General features: G+C 44.2%; 1 protein-coding gene across 11 annotated transcripts in view; it reads right to left on the minus strand.

Annotated features, from left to right (window-relative positions):
- JMJD1C (jumonji domain containing 1C) overlaps window positions 1-17073 on the minus strand; it is a 348731-nt gene that overhangs the window by 21052 nt on the left and 310606 nt on the right. For 9 of the 11 annotated variants that reach the window (XM_008163232.4, XM_065551891.1, XM_065551889.1 and 6 more), the window contains 8 exons: window positions 16613-16702; window positions 14203-14330; window positions 13763-13976; window positions 13038-13252; window positions 12371-12649; window positions 5301-5469; window positions 4740-4830; window positions 4508-4638 (listed from right to left, as the gene is read on the minus strand). In XM_008163232.4, the coding sequence (XP_008161454.1) occupies window positions 4508-4638; window positions 4740-4830; window positions 5301-5469; window positions 12371-12649; window positions 13038-13252; window positions 13763-13976; window positions 14203-14330; window positions 16613-16702 (1317 nt within the window). Of the gene's footprint in view, window positions 1-4507; window positions 4639-4739; window positions 4831-5300; window positions 5470-12370; window positions 12650-13037; window positions 13253-13371; window positions 13476-13762; window positions 13977-14202; window positions 14331-16612; window positions 16703-17073 lie in introns of all 11 variants that reach the window. The other 2 variants (XR_010589237.1, XM_005294323.5) reach the window with 2 other exon arrangements.

Below are 17073 nucleotides of genomic sequence, written 5' to 3' on the forward strand. Positions count from 1 at the left end.
GGCCACTTTGCAAATTTCCAAAGTGGATGCACTTGCTCATTCTGCCCACAAGGTGCTACGAAATCTTATGGAGCGTGCCTTGATCCCTTCTGGAACAGGAACCGCTGACGCTTAGTAGGCTTCCATAATACATAGTTTAATCCAACTAACAATGGAGGACACAGAAACTGAGTCCTTGGCATTTTGGATGGAAGGACATGAAGAGACAGCCCAATTGCCTTGTGATTCTATACACCTAAGATAGGTAATCAGCAGAGCTTTGAAAATCTAAGGTGTGCCATATCTTTTTAGTTGGATGCTGTGGTTTTTGACAGAACGAAGGGAGCACAAACTCTTGGGAAGTGTGGAAGGATGACTATATCTTAGGAAGAAAGGATTTTGGTGTCCTGAGCTCTACCTTGTCCTCGTGGAACACATAGTAAGACTCCTGTATAGAAAAGGCTGCCAGCTCCGGCACTCACTTGGTGGACACGACAGCTATTAAGAAACAAGTATTAATAGATAAGTAAAATGGTGACAGTGAAGTCAAAGGCTCAAAGGGATGGCTTGTCAAAGCCCTCAACACTAGAGGTAGGTCCTACGTTGGAAATAGCAGCTTAACTGCAGGTCTAGCTAACTGAACTGCTCAAAGGAATCTGGTTATCTGGAGGTTGTATGCTAGGGAGCCAGAGGATCCTGTGAACAGCACACTACTAAGAACAGACACTTGATGTGCAATGGTATTGGGCTGAAGACCTTTCTCCTTGGGGAAAACCCAAAATAGCTGGAATTCCTGGACTTCTGGGATTTGCGCTGTGCTCTTGGCACCAATTGTTTAGTCTGGCCCAGACTGAGGAGTATGCTTTTAGTGCTGATACTCTTCTAAATGAAAGCAATGTCTTAATGGCTCTGGAGGACAGATCCAGACCTTCTAGAGCTTCCCTTTTAATAGGCTGGCTGTGAGTTGAGGCTGCTCCCGGTCGAGATGAAGAAGATGACTTTATGAGAAAATGTTCAGTCTCCATGGAAATTGGAGCTGAGGCTCCAGTTTCAGCAATATCAGGTTTGAAAACCACAGTCTCCTCAGCCAATGTGGTGTTATCAGTATTATCATTGCCTGTTCTTGTTTTATTTTCTGGACCACCTTCCCCAGTAGTGGAAAGGGTAGAAACATGTAGAGTAGACCTAGCAGCCAACTGTGGGATACGGCAACACCCTATAGATCTGGGGTCTGACTCCCTGGTGATGTATTATGGCCTCTGAGTTCATATGATTCGTCAACAGGTCAGTTGAATGGAGGCCAAACATCTGAACTATGTTCAAAACCTCCTATTCAAGCACCACTTGTAGTTGACAATCATGAGCCTGCTGAGCTAGCCTGCCTTTTGGTTCAGATCCCCTTTTATGTGGAATGCTCTGAAGGAAAGGAAAGGTGCTCCACCTACCTCATTATTTCTACTGTTTTCGTGTGTAGTGCCAGGTTCCTTGTTCCTCCTTGGTTTAAATATGCAACTTCAATTGTGCTGTCTGACTCAATCAGAACATGGTTCTCCTCTACAGTGGTCTGGAACCACTACAGAAACAGCTTGACCACTCCTCAGCTCTAGGAGGGTTTATACCATGAGCCCTTTCCTCGGGGCTCCAGTGGCCCTGAGTTGTTTGGGTCTTCAAACGTGCTACCAAACTCTCCAGGCTGGAGTTGGTTGGAAAGTAGAAGGGCATGCCTTTGTGGACAATGTCCTGAGCTGACATCCATTGTAGGGAGTTGAGCCCCTATGTTGGAATCCCAGAGGCAGCAGGGACGTCGTGCTGGCCGCTTCCGGAAGTAGCACGGGGCCAGGGCAGACAGGGAGCCTGCCTTAGCCACGCTGCGCCACGGGGACGGCAATCCTGCAGGCCGGATTGAAAGCCCTGACAGGCTGGATCTGGCCCGCGGGCCGTAGTTTGCCCTCCCCTGTCCTAGATTCACTGAAGTCAGGAAGTCTGCCCGCCCCAGGGATGACACGATAGAGGTCAGAGTCTCCATCCAAAATCTTGTTCTCTTCATTCACTTGCTGAGTCTTTTGAGGTCCAGAACAGCTCTGATACCCCCTGTGCATTTCTGCAAAATGAGAAAGATTGAGTAGAAGCCTGAAAAACATTCTTCTGAGGGAACACACTCTAGCATTCCCATATCTGGAAGATGAGATATTTCGTTCTGGATCAAATTGTGCTTTAAGGGGTTGTTGAAAATGGAAGACTGGATGAAGAATGGATGAGATAGAGCCTGTAGCTTGAGGAAATATCCCTTGCTCACTATACCCAACTCACTTGTCTGTGGTCAATGTAAACCATTCCTCCAGGAAATGGGAAATTTTGTCCTCTAGTTTCAGTTCTGGGCAGAGTCTATATGCAATCTTTGTCAAAGTGGGTTTGCAGGGAGGCTGAGATTACTCTGGATTTCCCTCAAAACTCGATTCTACTGTTTTCCTTTGGGGAATCTGTTGTCCCTTTGTTGGTAACTCTATGGTAACAAAGGCTGAAAGGAGCACCTCTGTCTGAAGGCCAGTCGATATTCTTTTCTGAGGGCACTTACCAATGAAAGAAAGAGAATGTTTGGATTTTGCAGCACTGTCAACCACCATCTTATCCAGCTTTTTTCTAAAAAAGGGAGAGCCTGTGAACTTGGCCGAGCACAGGACCTGCTTAGAGTGGATAGTCACCTTCCAGGGTTGGAGCCATAAGTAGAATCTGGCTACAGACCTGGAAACCCTGGGTTGGACTGAGGACTTCATTTGTAGCTGATGCTTCAATGGATGCAATGCTGTTGCTAGGAAGCCCTTCTTTAAAATGGAACCAATGTCAGGGTGATCTCTGTCCTTAAGGGCTCTGAGATCTTCCATCCAGGAGAGAAATGCTCTTGCAAGGCATGTAGCTACTAGGGATGCCCTGAGGATGGCAGAGGCAGCCTTCATCTTTCTACCCGGGATCTTCTTCAGGCATATTTCCCCTTCTGAGGAAATAACCACATCCCTTTCTAGGAATGCTACAGCTGTGTCAGGCTGAATTTGAATCATGGAGACAATCTTACTGCACACTCTAGAATTTCTCTGAGGGAAAAAACCTCTATTTTTTTCCCCAGACCTGTTTGGATTGAGCCCTCGACAGCTCACCTTCCAAAGAGGAGGAGGGACAAGTATCAAAAGATTTGTACCGTCTGAATTTTCTCTGTTTTTCAGCTCTTTTTAGGCATGGTGGGAGTGTAAAAGCTCTGCTGCGGCTTTGGTGAAGCCTTTTGTGCCTAAAGCCATCTTGATGGATCTCTCTCTGAATTCTCCCCTGCTGGGTTCCATTCTGGGGTGGGAGACACACTGTCAGAGCTCTCAGTCAAACCGGGAGAGAGGAAGACTCATTAGGAGCCCTGCTTCTTCCCCCAGAGCACTCAAGACCCACGTTAAGACTTGTAGGGGTGTCGGGGGGAGGGGAACTTGTTAACCTGCAAGCCTCCATGCTTTGTTCTCCAGAGTCCCCCAGGTCTGACCCCCTGAGTTAACTGGCTGGGGCCCTCTTCACCTTTGGAGCCTCTCCCTGTTCTGCACTGGAGTTCCTGGTCCATTTTTCCCATGATGGAGTCACAGCTGCTTTGGTGGGAAGGAGACCCCAGATGCCTGTCCAACTCATAGCTCCGGGATGTAATGGAGCGAGTGTCAGCTGTCTGGGGACAACTCACAGTCTACTGAGCCTGGGCAGGCTGCCTCATAAATAGAGCGCAGTTTAGATTTGATCCAGTGCTTTCTTGGCTGCTCTACCATGTCTGTATAGGGGCAGAGGAGCCGGCAGGTTGATGCTGCAGTGGAGGCTCAGGGTGATTTAAACCACTGGAGTGTTAACTAACCCAGGGAAGAGGAGATATCTGAAAAAGGAAAATCTGCTCACCACTTCTGGAAAAACTGGGTAAAATATTGAAGAACTACACAAATCAGGGTGGGAACAATCAACCTGTCAATTGCCTGCTGCTGCGGAGACAGAGAATCTGGCGGGGGGGCATGGCCAGAGCTCCAAAACATTGATTTGCCTCCTTGAGATGCACAGTAGAGAGGAGAGCCCAGACAGCCAGAACTGTGGGAGACGCCGGAATGCAGAAAGAGGAGGGAAGCAAAGTCTGTTCTAAACAGGTTTTTTTGAGTCTTCAACATACAATAAATATAGAGGCAGAAAAATTAAGAGACTTTGGAGTTTATTAATAAGTGAAACTGATAAAGCAATATTGCTCTGTAGAGAATATCCACAACTGTATCAGAGAGGATAAAAAAAATACAATGTATAAGGAATACCCTCATGCTTCAGGGCATAAACCAATCATTAACTCAGAGATTAGAAGTGATTTCCCTTATGGTCTACCCATAATTGCTCACTAAATGACAACTGCACCTTCCTCTAAACCATCACATGCTAGCCATGGTCAGAGACAGAATACTGGATTAAAGAGAACACAGGCATGAAAGGGTATGGCAATTCCTGTATTTCTATGGTATTAATAGTTACTTACCATACGCACTGCATAATCTGGGTCCCAAATCTGGACGTACAAAAAACCCTGGTAAATGGGAAGCCAAGTTCAATTTTCCTTCTGGGTTACAATATTCTGGCAATGGTAAACTTTTTAATAAGTCTTCATACCTAGAGAACAAAAGGATGAAGATTGTAATTGGATGCGTATGATTTCTGAGAGATGAATAAAATCATCATAATGAATTTATGAATTTTAAATAAAGAAATACCTTGCAGGCATCATAGCCTTGAAGTCTTCACCAGAGGGCCAGTCTTTCAGTTTTAGTACAACTGTTTCCCCACCTTTTATTTTTTGCCGTTCTGTAAACAATATACAAATTATTCAAAACTACACACATTGTAGGTGTTTTCTTTATACTGAACCGGACGATACAACTGAGCTTTAACTGCTCCATTCTGATCTCAAGATATACAAGTGTATATTGTACCATATCTTGGAAAATTAATGCATCTGCTAAGCAACTAATTTTACAAGCTCCAAGATAAGACATTTAAATAGCTGAGCTCAAAACTGGATATTTAATTTACTTTAAAATTCATATAATGATACAGAAAATATTATAGTATATACTGTATCTAGGCCACCCTGCAAACGTACAAAATGCGAAGCTTCGGTACTCTCTAAACAGATTGGCTAAAATTTGTGTTTGAATTTAAATATCTTCAAAACCTCAAAATCCATGGTTAAAGAGTATCCTTTGTTTGCAGTTTCCAGCATATGTGGCTACGGTATTTATAATTATTGGAATAATATACTTGAAATAACATACTTGCAACTTCTTCAAAACCATCCCAGAATTCCTTGACATTGGTGTTCGAAATAATGCTGTCTTTGCAGTTCAGGAGATCGGCTTTGTGGGCTCCAAAATCTAGGCTAATTGACTCTGCCTTCCACAAGTTGATGTTCATTTTCTTGTGCACTCCAGACACTAATACAGGCTTAAAAATAAATAAAGGAAATGTTAAAAGTCTAATACAAACTACATTTCAAGAGGGTGCTTTTTCAATTAAACCAGAGTAAATAAATACATTCTAGTCTTGGGTGAAGTCTTGGTTCCCTGAAGTCAATGGCAAAACTGCCATTGACTTCAATATGGTCAGGATTTCATTGAGAATTTTTCTGTTGCCCAACCTTGAACACAATTTCAGAGAATCCTTCTTATTTATTAGTAGTAATTACAGAATTTGAATCAAATATCTACACTGAAAAAAATATTTATGATGTTCCTTACAAAAGTCATAAAATCTATTAAAAATATACCTTTCAATATGGGGAAAGGGCCAATATATGTTACCTTCCCATCCTACTAATTCATTCTCCAAAAGTTCAGATATCTGAGCAGTCAGATATTAAACAGTGAAATAGAACAAGCACAAGACTAAGAAATCACGTTCTGTAATAAAAGGTTCAATTATTTAAAATTTATAAAACTCATTGGCTACAGTGTCACACTTTCAGTTATCCTCAGTGCACATCACAATTCTTCTTCTGCAAACTGTTCGTGCTGTAACCGATTAGAGAACATTTTTTTCTAATATCAGTGTAGATATTTGAGTCAAAAACTGTAATTACTAATGAACTGAGAAAAACAGTTACCTACCTTTTCATAATTGTTGTTCTTCGAGGTGTGTTGCTCATGTCCATTCCATTTTAGGTGTGCATGTGCCCATGTGCACAGTTGTTGGGAGATTTCTGCCTTAGCAGTATCTCTAAGGCTGCCTATGGCGCCCTCTGGAACGGTGCTCCCATGCAGCAGTATATCAGGCGCTGCACGCCCTGGCCCTCTCAGTTCCTTCTTGCTGACAACTCCGATGGGGTAGGAGGGCGGGAAATGGAATGGACATGAGCAACACATCTCGAAGAACAGTTATGAAAAGGTAGGTAACCGTTTTTCTTCTTCGAGTGCTTGCTCATGTTGATTCCATTTTAGGTGACTTACAAGCAGTATCCACAGAGGTGAGCTTGGAGTTCACAGCTTAGTGGCTTGCAGTACTGCCCTACCAAAGCCAGCATCGTCCTGGGCCTGCTGGGTCAATGCATAGTGGATGTAAAGGTATGGACAGACGACCAGGTGACCGCTCTACAGATGTCCTGAATAGGCACATGGGCCAGAAAGGCTGCCAAAGAGTCTTGCGCCCTGGTAGAGTGAACGGAGACAATCGCAGGGAGTAACACCTTCGCTTGGTCATAGCAGAAGCGAATGCAGGCAGTGATCCAAGAGGAAATTCTTTGAGTGGATAGAGGGCAACCTTTCATCCTGTCAACCACAGCGATGAACTGCATCGACTTATGGAATGGCTTCATCCTGTCAATGTAAAAAGCAAGAGTCCTCCTGATGTATAGGGCACATAGCCTACACTCCTCCTCTGACTTACCGGTCTTCTTTCCAAAGCCACATAAGTAAATGTCCTGGCTTGAATGAAACAGAGACTACCTTGGGAAGAAAAGCCGGGTGCGGCCTTAGTTGGACCGTGTCCCTGCAGAAAACCGTGTACGGTGGCTCTGAGGTGAGCACCCGAATCTCGGATATTCGGTGGGCCGATATCACTGCGACCAGGAACGCAACTGAGGACATTTGTAGTCCAGGACAGGAGAAGGAGAGAACAGGAAGCCAGAGGCTCGAAGGGAGGACCCGTGAGCTGCCACAGCACCAGATTCAAATCCCAGGACTCCCTAACTTGCAGGTGGAAGCGCTCTAGGTCCTTAACGAATCTGGCCGTGATATCCTGAGCAAAAACTGATCTGCCCTTGAACAGCAGGTGGAAGGCTGAGATGGCCAGTAGGTGGACCCTGACTGATGAAAGGGACAAGCCTTGGAACTTGAGATGTAGGAGGTAGTCCGAAATAAGCTGCAGCGAAGCCTGCTTGGGAGGAATATCTTTGTCTGCAATCCAGCAGGTGAACCGTTTCCACTTGGCCAAGTAAGTCGCTCTGCTGGAGGGCCTCCCAATTCCCAACAGGATGCGCTGAACCCCAGCTGAGCACTGCTGCTCCTGCATGTTTAGCCATGCAGCAGCCTTTCTGCTTCTGTGGTTGGGGGCTCTGATGGACACCCTCCTTCCAGTGCCATTGCTGTCCAGGGTCCTCACAAAGATGAAACAGGACCAGGTGAGGGTCATCCTCATAGCGGCAGCATGGCCGCGCCAACACTGGTTCGGCAGTCTACTGGACCTCTCAGTGGCAACTCCGTTCCAGCTACCGTTCAGGTTGGACCTGTTGTCCCAGAACCATGGCAGTATTTTGCACCCCAACCTGGCAGCGTTACATCTGACGGCTTGGCTGCTGCATGGCTAAACGTGGGATCCTGCCACCAGATGAGGGATGACAGTACGCTGTCTGGAATCCTGACCCACCCTGTCCATGCTGTGCCGGTTGGGGATGTAGACCGACACCAGCCCTGCCTGAAGGGATCTGAGACAGATGTGTGTGCCGGACCACGTCAGTACATGCTGCCATGTACTGATGAGACGTGTGAGTGGTGGTGAGCAGGTGGATCCGGAGGCCTACGATGAGGTCTGCTATGTCCTGGAACCGAGTTTCAGGGAGGAAGGCCCTGGCCTGAGTGGAGTCAAGGACCACTCTAATGAATTCTATGCATTGCACTGGGGTTAAGGTTGACTTTTTCTCATTTATTATCAATTCCAGGTCACAACAGGTGGCACCTACCAGATCGCGATGCCTCCACACCTGATCCCGGAACTGGCCGCTTATCAACCAGTGAAGGTAGGGGTATATTTGGACTCCCCGACATTTCAGGTAAGCGGCCACTGGTGCTATACACTTTGTGAATACTCTCAGGGTCAACAAGAGACCAAAGGGCATCTCTGTGAACTGGAAATGGCACTGGCCCAACATGAAGGGGAGAAAGCACCGGTGCCCCGGGAAGATGTAAATATGCAAGTATTAAATATTGGTACATCATCCTTTAAATCAAGGGTGACGTACCAATCTCCTGGATCCAGGGAGGGAATGATGGAGGCTAGGGAGACCATGCAAAACTTCAACTTCTTGAAGGACTTGTTGAGGTGACGCAGGTCTAGGATGGGTCTGAGGCCCCGTCTTTGCCTTTGGAATTAGGTAGTAACGGGATTAAAACCCGCTTTCTTCTATGTTCCAAGAAACCTTTTCCACTGGCCCCAGCCGCAGGAGGTTTTCGACCTCCTGAACGCAGAGTTGCTCATGAGAAGGGTCCCAAGAGGGACGGGGAAGGAGGATGGAAGGGATGGTCGGCTATAAACTGCAGGCTGTAGCCCAATGAAACCGTATCGAGCACCCAGCGGTCCGAGGTGACATGGGACCAGGCCAACCAGAAAGGGCAGAGGCGGTTGAGGAAAGGGAGGGTTGGATCCAGTACACTGGCTGGAATACCGTCTCTGAGAGCACCCTCAAAATGACTGCTTCTGCCCTTCCTGACTTCTGGGAGGGTCAGGTTGGGCAACCAGGCGGGAAGGGGATGGGTAGTGTCTCTTAGGCCCCTTATCCTTGTCCTTCCTCCTGTAGGAGTCAGACCTGGGAGACCCCACTTTCCCCCCCACCTCTGGGCAGCACTGGGTCTGCATCTCCTGGGACAGCCCAGAAGCCTGCAATCAGGAGTTGCGTCTCATGGCCACTGCCAATGCGACCTTCCTGCCAGCTGAGTCCGTCACATCCCAATTGGAGGACTGGCTGGACCACTGCCGTGCCTTCACTCACCAACGCAGCGAACTCTTGGGCACGGTCCTGTGGGAGGGCCTCTGTCACCTTATTAAGGGAGTCCCACAGGTTAAAGTTATAATGTCCCAGCAGGGCCTGGTGGTTAGAAACATTAAAATGTAAGCTGGCCATTGAATAAACTTCCCTGTCACACAGGTCTAGTCTTTTGGCCTCTATTTTTTGGCGTTCCGCTGGGGCTGCCCCGTCTGTTCCTTTCATTCACCACGACATGACCAGTTGAGCTGCGGGCGGATGAGAATACAGATACTTGAAATCCTTTGCAGGGACATAGTATTTCTTTTCTGTTTTCTTTGACGTTAGCAGAATGGAGGAGGGGGTTGCCACACTGATTTGGCATTTTTAAGCACGCCTGGGTGGTCAGGCAATGCACTCTTAGCCAGTGCGGGGGCCGAGATGACACTGAAGAAGTCATCTGCCTCCTCAGCAACCTCCTCAATCTACAGGCCAACGTTGTCAGCCACCCGTTTAAGGAAGGCCTGGTACTCCTTAAAATCGTCCGGAGGGTTGCTGGTGTGGGATGGCCCAGCTACCGCCTCGTCAGGGGACGATGACGACGACTGCAGGGCCTGAGGAAGGGTGTTGTCTCTGTCCTTGTTGGAGGAGGGCTCCCTCAGTGCCAAGGTGTGGTGCACCGCCTCAGTCTCAGTACCATGATCTGACAGCAGGGTTGGCAGTATTGGACCGGCATTACTGGTATCCGCCATGGATTCCATTACTGCCTCTGGGGGAACGGGTACTGTGGCTGGTGCTGTCCCGGTCTCTTGTGCTGGTGGAGAGTCGTCCCTCCTCGGCGATGGGCTGAAGTCGTGGTCCGACCCTGACCAGTGCCCCTCCAGCAACCACGGCAGGGCTGTTGACACCTGAATTGGTCTACTGACCTGCTCGGCGATCGGTGGGCGATGGTGAGTGGCGCCGCCTGCCCGAGGAACGGTACTGGGGTGAATGAGACCGGTGCCGAGATCCTAAATGACACCTCCAGGACGGCGACCAACGTCAAGGAGATCACCTGAGAGGGGGTCACCGGCGCCTCGGTGACCTGTGGACAGATGTTCACCGGTACTGTCGGTACGGGCAATGGTGCCTCGAGTTCGGAGTCCCACGCCTAGTAGGTGGGATCTCGTCAGGAACCTAGGCCTCCTGGGCGGAGAGCTGGGGTGCGGTGTCCAAAGTCGCGGCGAAAGAGGCCTGCGGTCTGGTGACCAGGGGTGTTCTGCCAGTCTATGCTGTTGCACCCTGTTGGGCTTACCCTTTGGTGCCAGGGATGGAGCGGCTTCGGTCACCTGGCGTGACTCTACTAACTTAACATTATGACTAACTATTATGAACTATATACAACAACGATCAAAATGAAGTCTATGAGGAAAAACCGCTACTGCTCTTGCGATGCAAGACAAGGCACTCCAACCAACCGTCACGGGTGGTAAGTAGGAACTGAGAGGGTGCAGGGCTGGCGGTGCCTGATACACCACCGCATGGGTGTGTCACTCCAGAGGGCACCACAGCCGACCCTACAGATACCACTAAGGCAGAAATCTCTAACAACTGTGCACGTGGGCCTTAAATGGAATTGACATGAGCAAGCACTGAAAGAAGAACACACAATACTGATGAGCTCAAGTCATTCTGAAGTTTTTTGCTTACACATTTAGTGCTTCTTAGCACATGTATTTACATTTTCTGCTTATATAACCTCACAAGCTAGTAAATGTGACAGACCAGTGAGACAAACTTCTGTTTTGATTGATACAACAAAACCACCAAAAGGAACACAATACTTACATTTATTAAATAACCTATTAAATACATTTGGCTCGTCTCTAATAAGAAATTTTCCCCAGTGCATGGGGAGTGTTATCACTCAGTTCCTCTAGATTTTGAGCTTTCACTTTACTTTAGCTTTCAATAACTAGAACTTAAGTTTCCGTTTAAATAAAAATTGCATTTCCAACCCTTACTGGTGTGAAAAACCATTTCAAACATGAACACATCAAGTTCTGTCCGATGTTGTATCTATGCTTTTTTCTTTTCTTTAAGCAATCTCATTTTCTATTCTCAATCAGTCTGGATTATTTTCATTTCCCCATCCCAGTTTCTTCTGTAACTGCAAATGCCTGTTAGTAACGTATACAGTTAGGGTGGCTAATGTAATTCCATCTTCTACTATTATTATAATTATGAAGAGTAGCTTGTTTAATATGTTGTTTCTCTCCCACAGCACCTACTGCCAAGTAAAATCTGAATTTTCTTTCTATTATCTAATTTTAGGGAGAATAATAAATGGAAAAAAACTTAAGTTAAAATTGTAACTTTGGACTATTTTTAACCCATATTTCTCTACACTTGTGTAAATAAGAAGTCTAGAATTTCTCCAGTTATCCAACATCATTTGAACAGTCTGCATCACTGGATCCAAATAATCTATGAATATACACCTCTACCCCAATATAACGCGACCCAATATAACACGAATTTGGATAGAACGTGGTAAAACAGTGCTCCGGGTGGGCGGGGCTGCGCACTCCGGTGGATCAAAGCAAGTTCGATATAACGCGGTTTCACCTATAACACAGTAAGATTTTTTGGCTCCCGAGGACAGTGTTATATCGAGGTAGAGGTGTATCTTATAATCTTTATGGGGAAAAAACTCAAGTAATTACGTTTTTATTTTAAACTCTACTTTCAGTACATATATATTCTGTTATTTGCCAAGGGTGTGCATTCAGACTTCTTCCACTTGTCTTTATATCCTTAGATGTTAAATTTATTTATTTCTAATGATCTACTTTTACCAACAAAACCAAACCAAACCTACCAATCTTGGGAGGTTAAGTTCTAAAGGTCATGCTATTGAATTAGGGGGAGTTTGTGTTGGTGATGGAGGGAGAAACTACTGCTGATGGTGAAATAATAATAATATGATGAAAATACCTGTTCACTTTACTGACTAATTAGGTTTTACTACATTTTACTCCTGTTAGCACTGCTGACCTAATACGGTTGAAAGTTTGAATTACCATCATTTTACTTGTAAACTGAGCAGAATGGATCTGAAAGTCTCAGACACACAAGCATGGAATCCTATACCTAGAGTCACTTTTCATAATAGAACTGCATTTCGATATGTACCTTCCCTTGTTTCCAGCACTCTTTAAAGAGCTTCCAGTTGCTGCTGTTTTTATGATCTTTGAGCCACAAAATGTGCTTATCACAGATCCATGAATGTGGAATATCACTGTAGAATTTACTGCAATCATCCAGAATAGATTTTTGACCATCTTTTGGCCCATCCTTCAGTTCAGATTTTACATTCATCTTTGGTGGTCTATTTGGTGGAATCTTGTTTTCTACAACTGAAGCAATTATGTCATCAAGAATGTTTGGCATAGTCCTTCCACCTTTGCCACCCTTGGGGAAAAACAAAAATAGTTTAATAGGAAATTTCAGATTTACCTTCTTCAACAGAATGTCAAAAATATTAAATATAAATAAAAACTATATACTAATATACTGCACCCACAGAAATGTTTACTGAAATAATCATCTGAAATCAGGGAACTGCGGTTAAAATGACAATGCTTAATCTAAATCAATGTCCAAATTATTTACAATATGTATCAATCATCACTATACATACACGTTACCTTTCTTTCAGGGAAGCTTTAGTGATGTTTACTTACATATTTAATTATAAATTAACATTCAAAGCAAGAGTCATTAGGCTGTTCTAATTAAAATGTACCAAAACAAGTTGTGTGAATTTTCAAAACCCCATGCATTCTGGTAATACACTCACTGTTGTTCCTGTAGAGTAAACTGGAGCAAAAGCAATGCCAGCATCTGTAGAGCCCAGACGTAGTTTTCCAGCTGTTGTAGTCAGTAGGTCTCGTAAGGTTGAGCCCTGTTCGTTGTTCTGGGGCACAGGAGGAGATGTTTTACAATTTAGAGACTCTGAACTGTCTTGGTCTCTCTCTTCTTTAGTATGTTTTCCAGGAGGACATTCTTTATTTTCTAAAATAAAAAAATATTTTTGATATTTACATGATTGTGTCATGATACAGAAATTCGAACACTGGCATCCTGCATTTTATAGTGGTGGTAATATACTGTAGCACTAGTGCTTTATTCACCTGAAAACACACCAGAGGATGAATTAGATCCTTCAAAATGCAGTCAAACAGTTTACCATGAAAAGGCCTTCCTCAACATCTCAGACATGTAGCTGAGTGTGCACCTGTCACAAATGAGAGATGCTGTAGCTGAGAGAGGCTGGGAAACACTAACACATTACACATGCATTCCACTAGTGGCTTCTCTGTTATATTCAACAAATAATTAATTGATAACCAGTTCTGATGCCCCTAGAAGGCAGCACTGAGTTTATAAGATTAGGGAATGTGACATTTTAATTATTTATGACACAAATCAAACCCAATACAGAATTTTTTTTATAGTGAGTTCAACAGAAATTCCTGGAGCACCCAAAATCACGCACTTACCATTAGCATCTCTAATATTTACCTTTCTTTTCCTCTCTGGCTTTTTGCTCTGCTAGATCAGCTAACCAATGCAGTGGTGACTGGGATTCTGGTGGAGTTAACTTGCTGTCTGCACTTACATCACTCCCTGGACTTGTATTGCCATTTGTCTCAGACTTTTGAGGGGTATTCGGCTGCTGAGACTCAGGCATGCACAGAGAAATTTTATTACTGTGATTAAGGACATTCTGTAAAACCTATAGAGCAGAATAATTTTATTTTTAAATATAGTACTTTGTTTTAATATGAGCAAAAAAGTAGCAACGATGATAATTTGCCAATACATTAATTACACAGACTACAATTACATAAAATTCATGAAAAAGTTGATTTATTGATATTATTCAAATATTTTTAAAAAAATAAACAAATATCAACATGTCTAAACACTAAACTTCGAACTTAAATATATTATAGACTCACCTGAGAGACACCATTCATTGCAGGGAACTTCCCAGTTTGCATGCTCTGTTTGCTGGTACACTGACAGTAGGATTTAATCTCAAATTTCTCTCTAAGACTGTGCATTGCATCTAGAAGATCTGTCAGAACTATAAGTTAAAGTAGGAATAAAGAAAATCATTAACAGTTCTTTCATGAATAATGTAAATTTATTTTGTGATCCTCTTTACAAAAGTGTGATGGTGTTATAAAACTATTTATATTCCATACCAAAAGATCAAAAGATTCTTAAGCATTCACAAATAAAGAAACAAAGTTAAGATTGTCCTCTTAGTCCTAATTCTGCCTCTTGTACAAGCTTTAAGATACAGTATTTAATTATATAATCACATACTATTTTTCTGCACGATCCCAACTTGGTTCTGTGTGGAGACACGTCTTGACAAAAAACGTGATGCCCATCCCTACAGTCACCTCTTACCAGCATCCCAAAATGGAGTCTCTGCTGCATGAGAACCTGTTCAAGATCTGCACGCAGGCCCTGGCCCCCAGCAAGGTCTTCTACCAGCTGATGGTCAGCCGGAAGGAGGTGGGTGAACGAGGGAGCGTTAACGATAAGACTAATACTTATCGGTTAACTATTTAACCATTTAATATTTTACATCCCTATTTAAAACACTACATAATAATGGATGTGCACAAGGGGACAGAACTAAGGATATGTAGGCAGTCTTAACGTTGGCATTTTCTGAGATGAGTGCTTCATTTGGCAACTTAAATATTTTTAACCCAATTTTGGTATGGCGTTTATGTGTTTGAGAGTTAGAAATCTAAATTTGTCAAGTCTGCTTGGATGCCCTAACTTTCCCCTGAAATAATACCAAGCAATAGCCATAAAATTATATTTATGATGCAGGGCCGCCCAGAGGATTCACGGGGCCTGGGGCAAAACAATTTCGGGGGCCCCTTCCATAAAAAAAAGTTGCAATACTATAGTAACATGGAATACTATAGTTACATTTGGAAATGTAAAAAATAACTAGTGAAATATATTCAAAAATTAATTTGTAATAATTTGAAAATACACTAAATACATTATTTAAAAACATTAAATGCTTTAATGGTATGTATACATTTGCAATTACATAATGGGGTGTTGCTGGGTGATGGTGATGGTTGGTGCCAATGGGCTGTCGCTGCCTAGGGGTGGTGCTGCTGTTGCCCAGGACTGGGTGGGGAGCTGGGCTCTGGGTTGGGGGGGGTGCCCGGCTCAGAGGGGCTGTGATCAGAGCTGGGGGTCTGGGTTGTGGGGGGGGGGATGAGGTCGGGGGGAGTGCCTGGCTCAGAGGGGCTGGGCTTGGAGCTGGGGGTCAGGTCTGTGGGGGATGTCCAGCCCCGGCCCCTTACCATGCCGCTTACCCCCTCACCCGGAGCCTCAGCGCGCCGCGTCCAGGAGCGGCCCCGGACAGTGCTGCAGCAGCGTGGTGTCTCCAGCAGGGCCTGAGTTCCCGCCGCTCAGCCGCAGCCCCGCCACCTTACCAGGAGACGCTGGGGGATGGGGGAAGACGGAGGCAGGGGGAGCCTCCGACATACTCGTGGGGACCCCTGCGGGGCCTGGGGCAAATTGCCCCCCCCTCTGGGCAGCCCTGTTATTATGTGTTTGTTGTCCCATTTAGAATGATTTTACTTAAACTGTCTAAAGACACATTTGATTTTTAATTTTTTCCCCCTTATGGTATCACTAAAGGGCTGAGTTACGGTTCTTCAGGTGCCCCAACTGTATTAGGTATTCCATACCTAAATGTTTCGATTTCTTTTAAGTTAAAGTCTGAATTTTGGGGGTTTACAATGCTTGTTTTGGGGATAATTGAAACATTCTTTTAGTTCTTTTTACCCTAAATTATACATTCATACTTTCAACCTAAACTGCACCACAATAGTTTCACTATCTGAAAATGTTCTACTTTTTAAAAAGTTTATTAATAATTTCACTCATGAAAAATAAACTAGAATCCCAAAAAGAATGTTACCATGTAATGCTTCTATTATTGGAAAGCATATAATGTCAACACAATATTTTTTTTAATTTTAACATTTATGGTCAGATTTACTAGTACATTCTGACTGCTTTAGACTACTCTGGAGCAGCGTAAAGCAGGCAAAGTGAAAACCCTACTTTCTCCCCTTCCCTGCCTCCCTGTCCTCTATATTTCCCTGCGTACACATCCACCAATTCTCACCTCCGTCCTGTCCTCCATGTTCCTCTGCGCCTCTCCCTACTCTGTTCTCCCCACTTATTTGGTAAAGATATATTATGCTACAGGTAGCTTTGAAAGGTCATATCAGAAATTACTAGAACTTCTATTTAAAATTAATGTGGTCTTTCCACATAGAAATAAATGATGAATAAATTGTTTTTGTGTGATCATACCAGAGCCTGGAATAATCTGAGTTGGCATCAAATGCTTGTGATCATGAGGCTGTCCTTTCACACATTTCATCCAAGCATATAATTCTTTATCTGTAAAATAACAACATTCCCGGTTATTTTATTTCACTTGTGGCTTTATTACTTAAATCATATAATTTACAGATATTCCCAATCCATTGTTTAGAAGTCTCTACACCTACACTCCTTTGAGGTTCTATACTGGTATTTTGTATGACAAACATTTGGTTTCTAACAGTTTGACAGAGAAGACAATCAGAATGGGATTTTAATAAAAACAGAAGCAAAGACAGTAGCATCCACAACATAGATCCTTGTCCCAGTTTCAAAGCTTATTCATTTTATTATATTTAGATCTGTTATTTTTGCCCGAGTAAAAATCCATCATACAGTTGCCATTTAGGCAATTAAAGTTATCTCACTGAACAATTCCTAACATAGTA

Source organism: Chrysemys picta, chromosome 7, assembly GCF_011386835.1.
Source record: "Chrysemys picta bellii isolate R12L10 chromosome 7, ASM1138683v2, whole genome shotgun sequence".
Taxonomy (NCBI): Eukaryota; Metazoa; Chordata; order Testudines; family Emydidae; genus Chrysemys; species Chrysemys picta.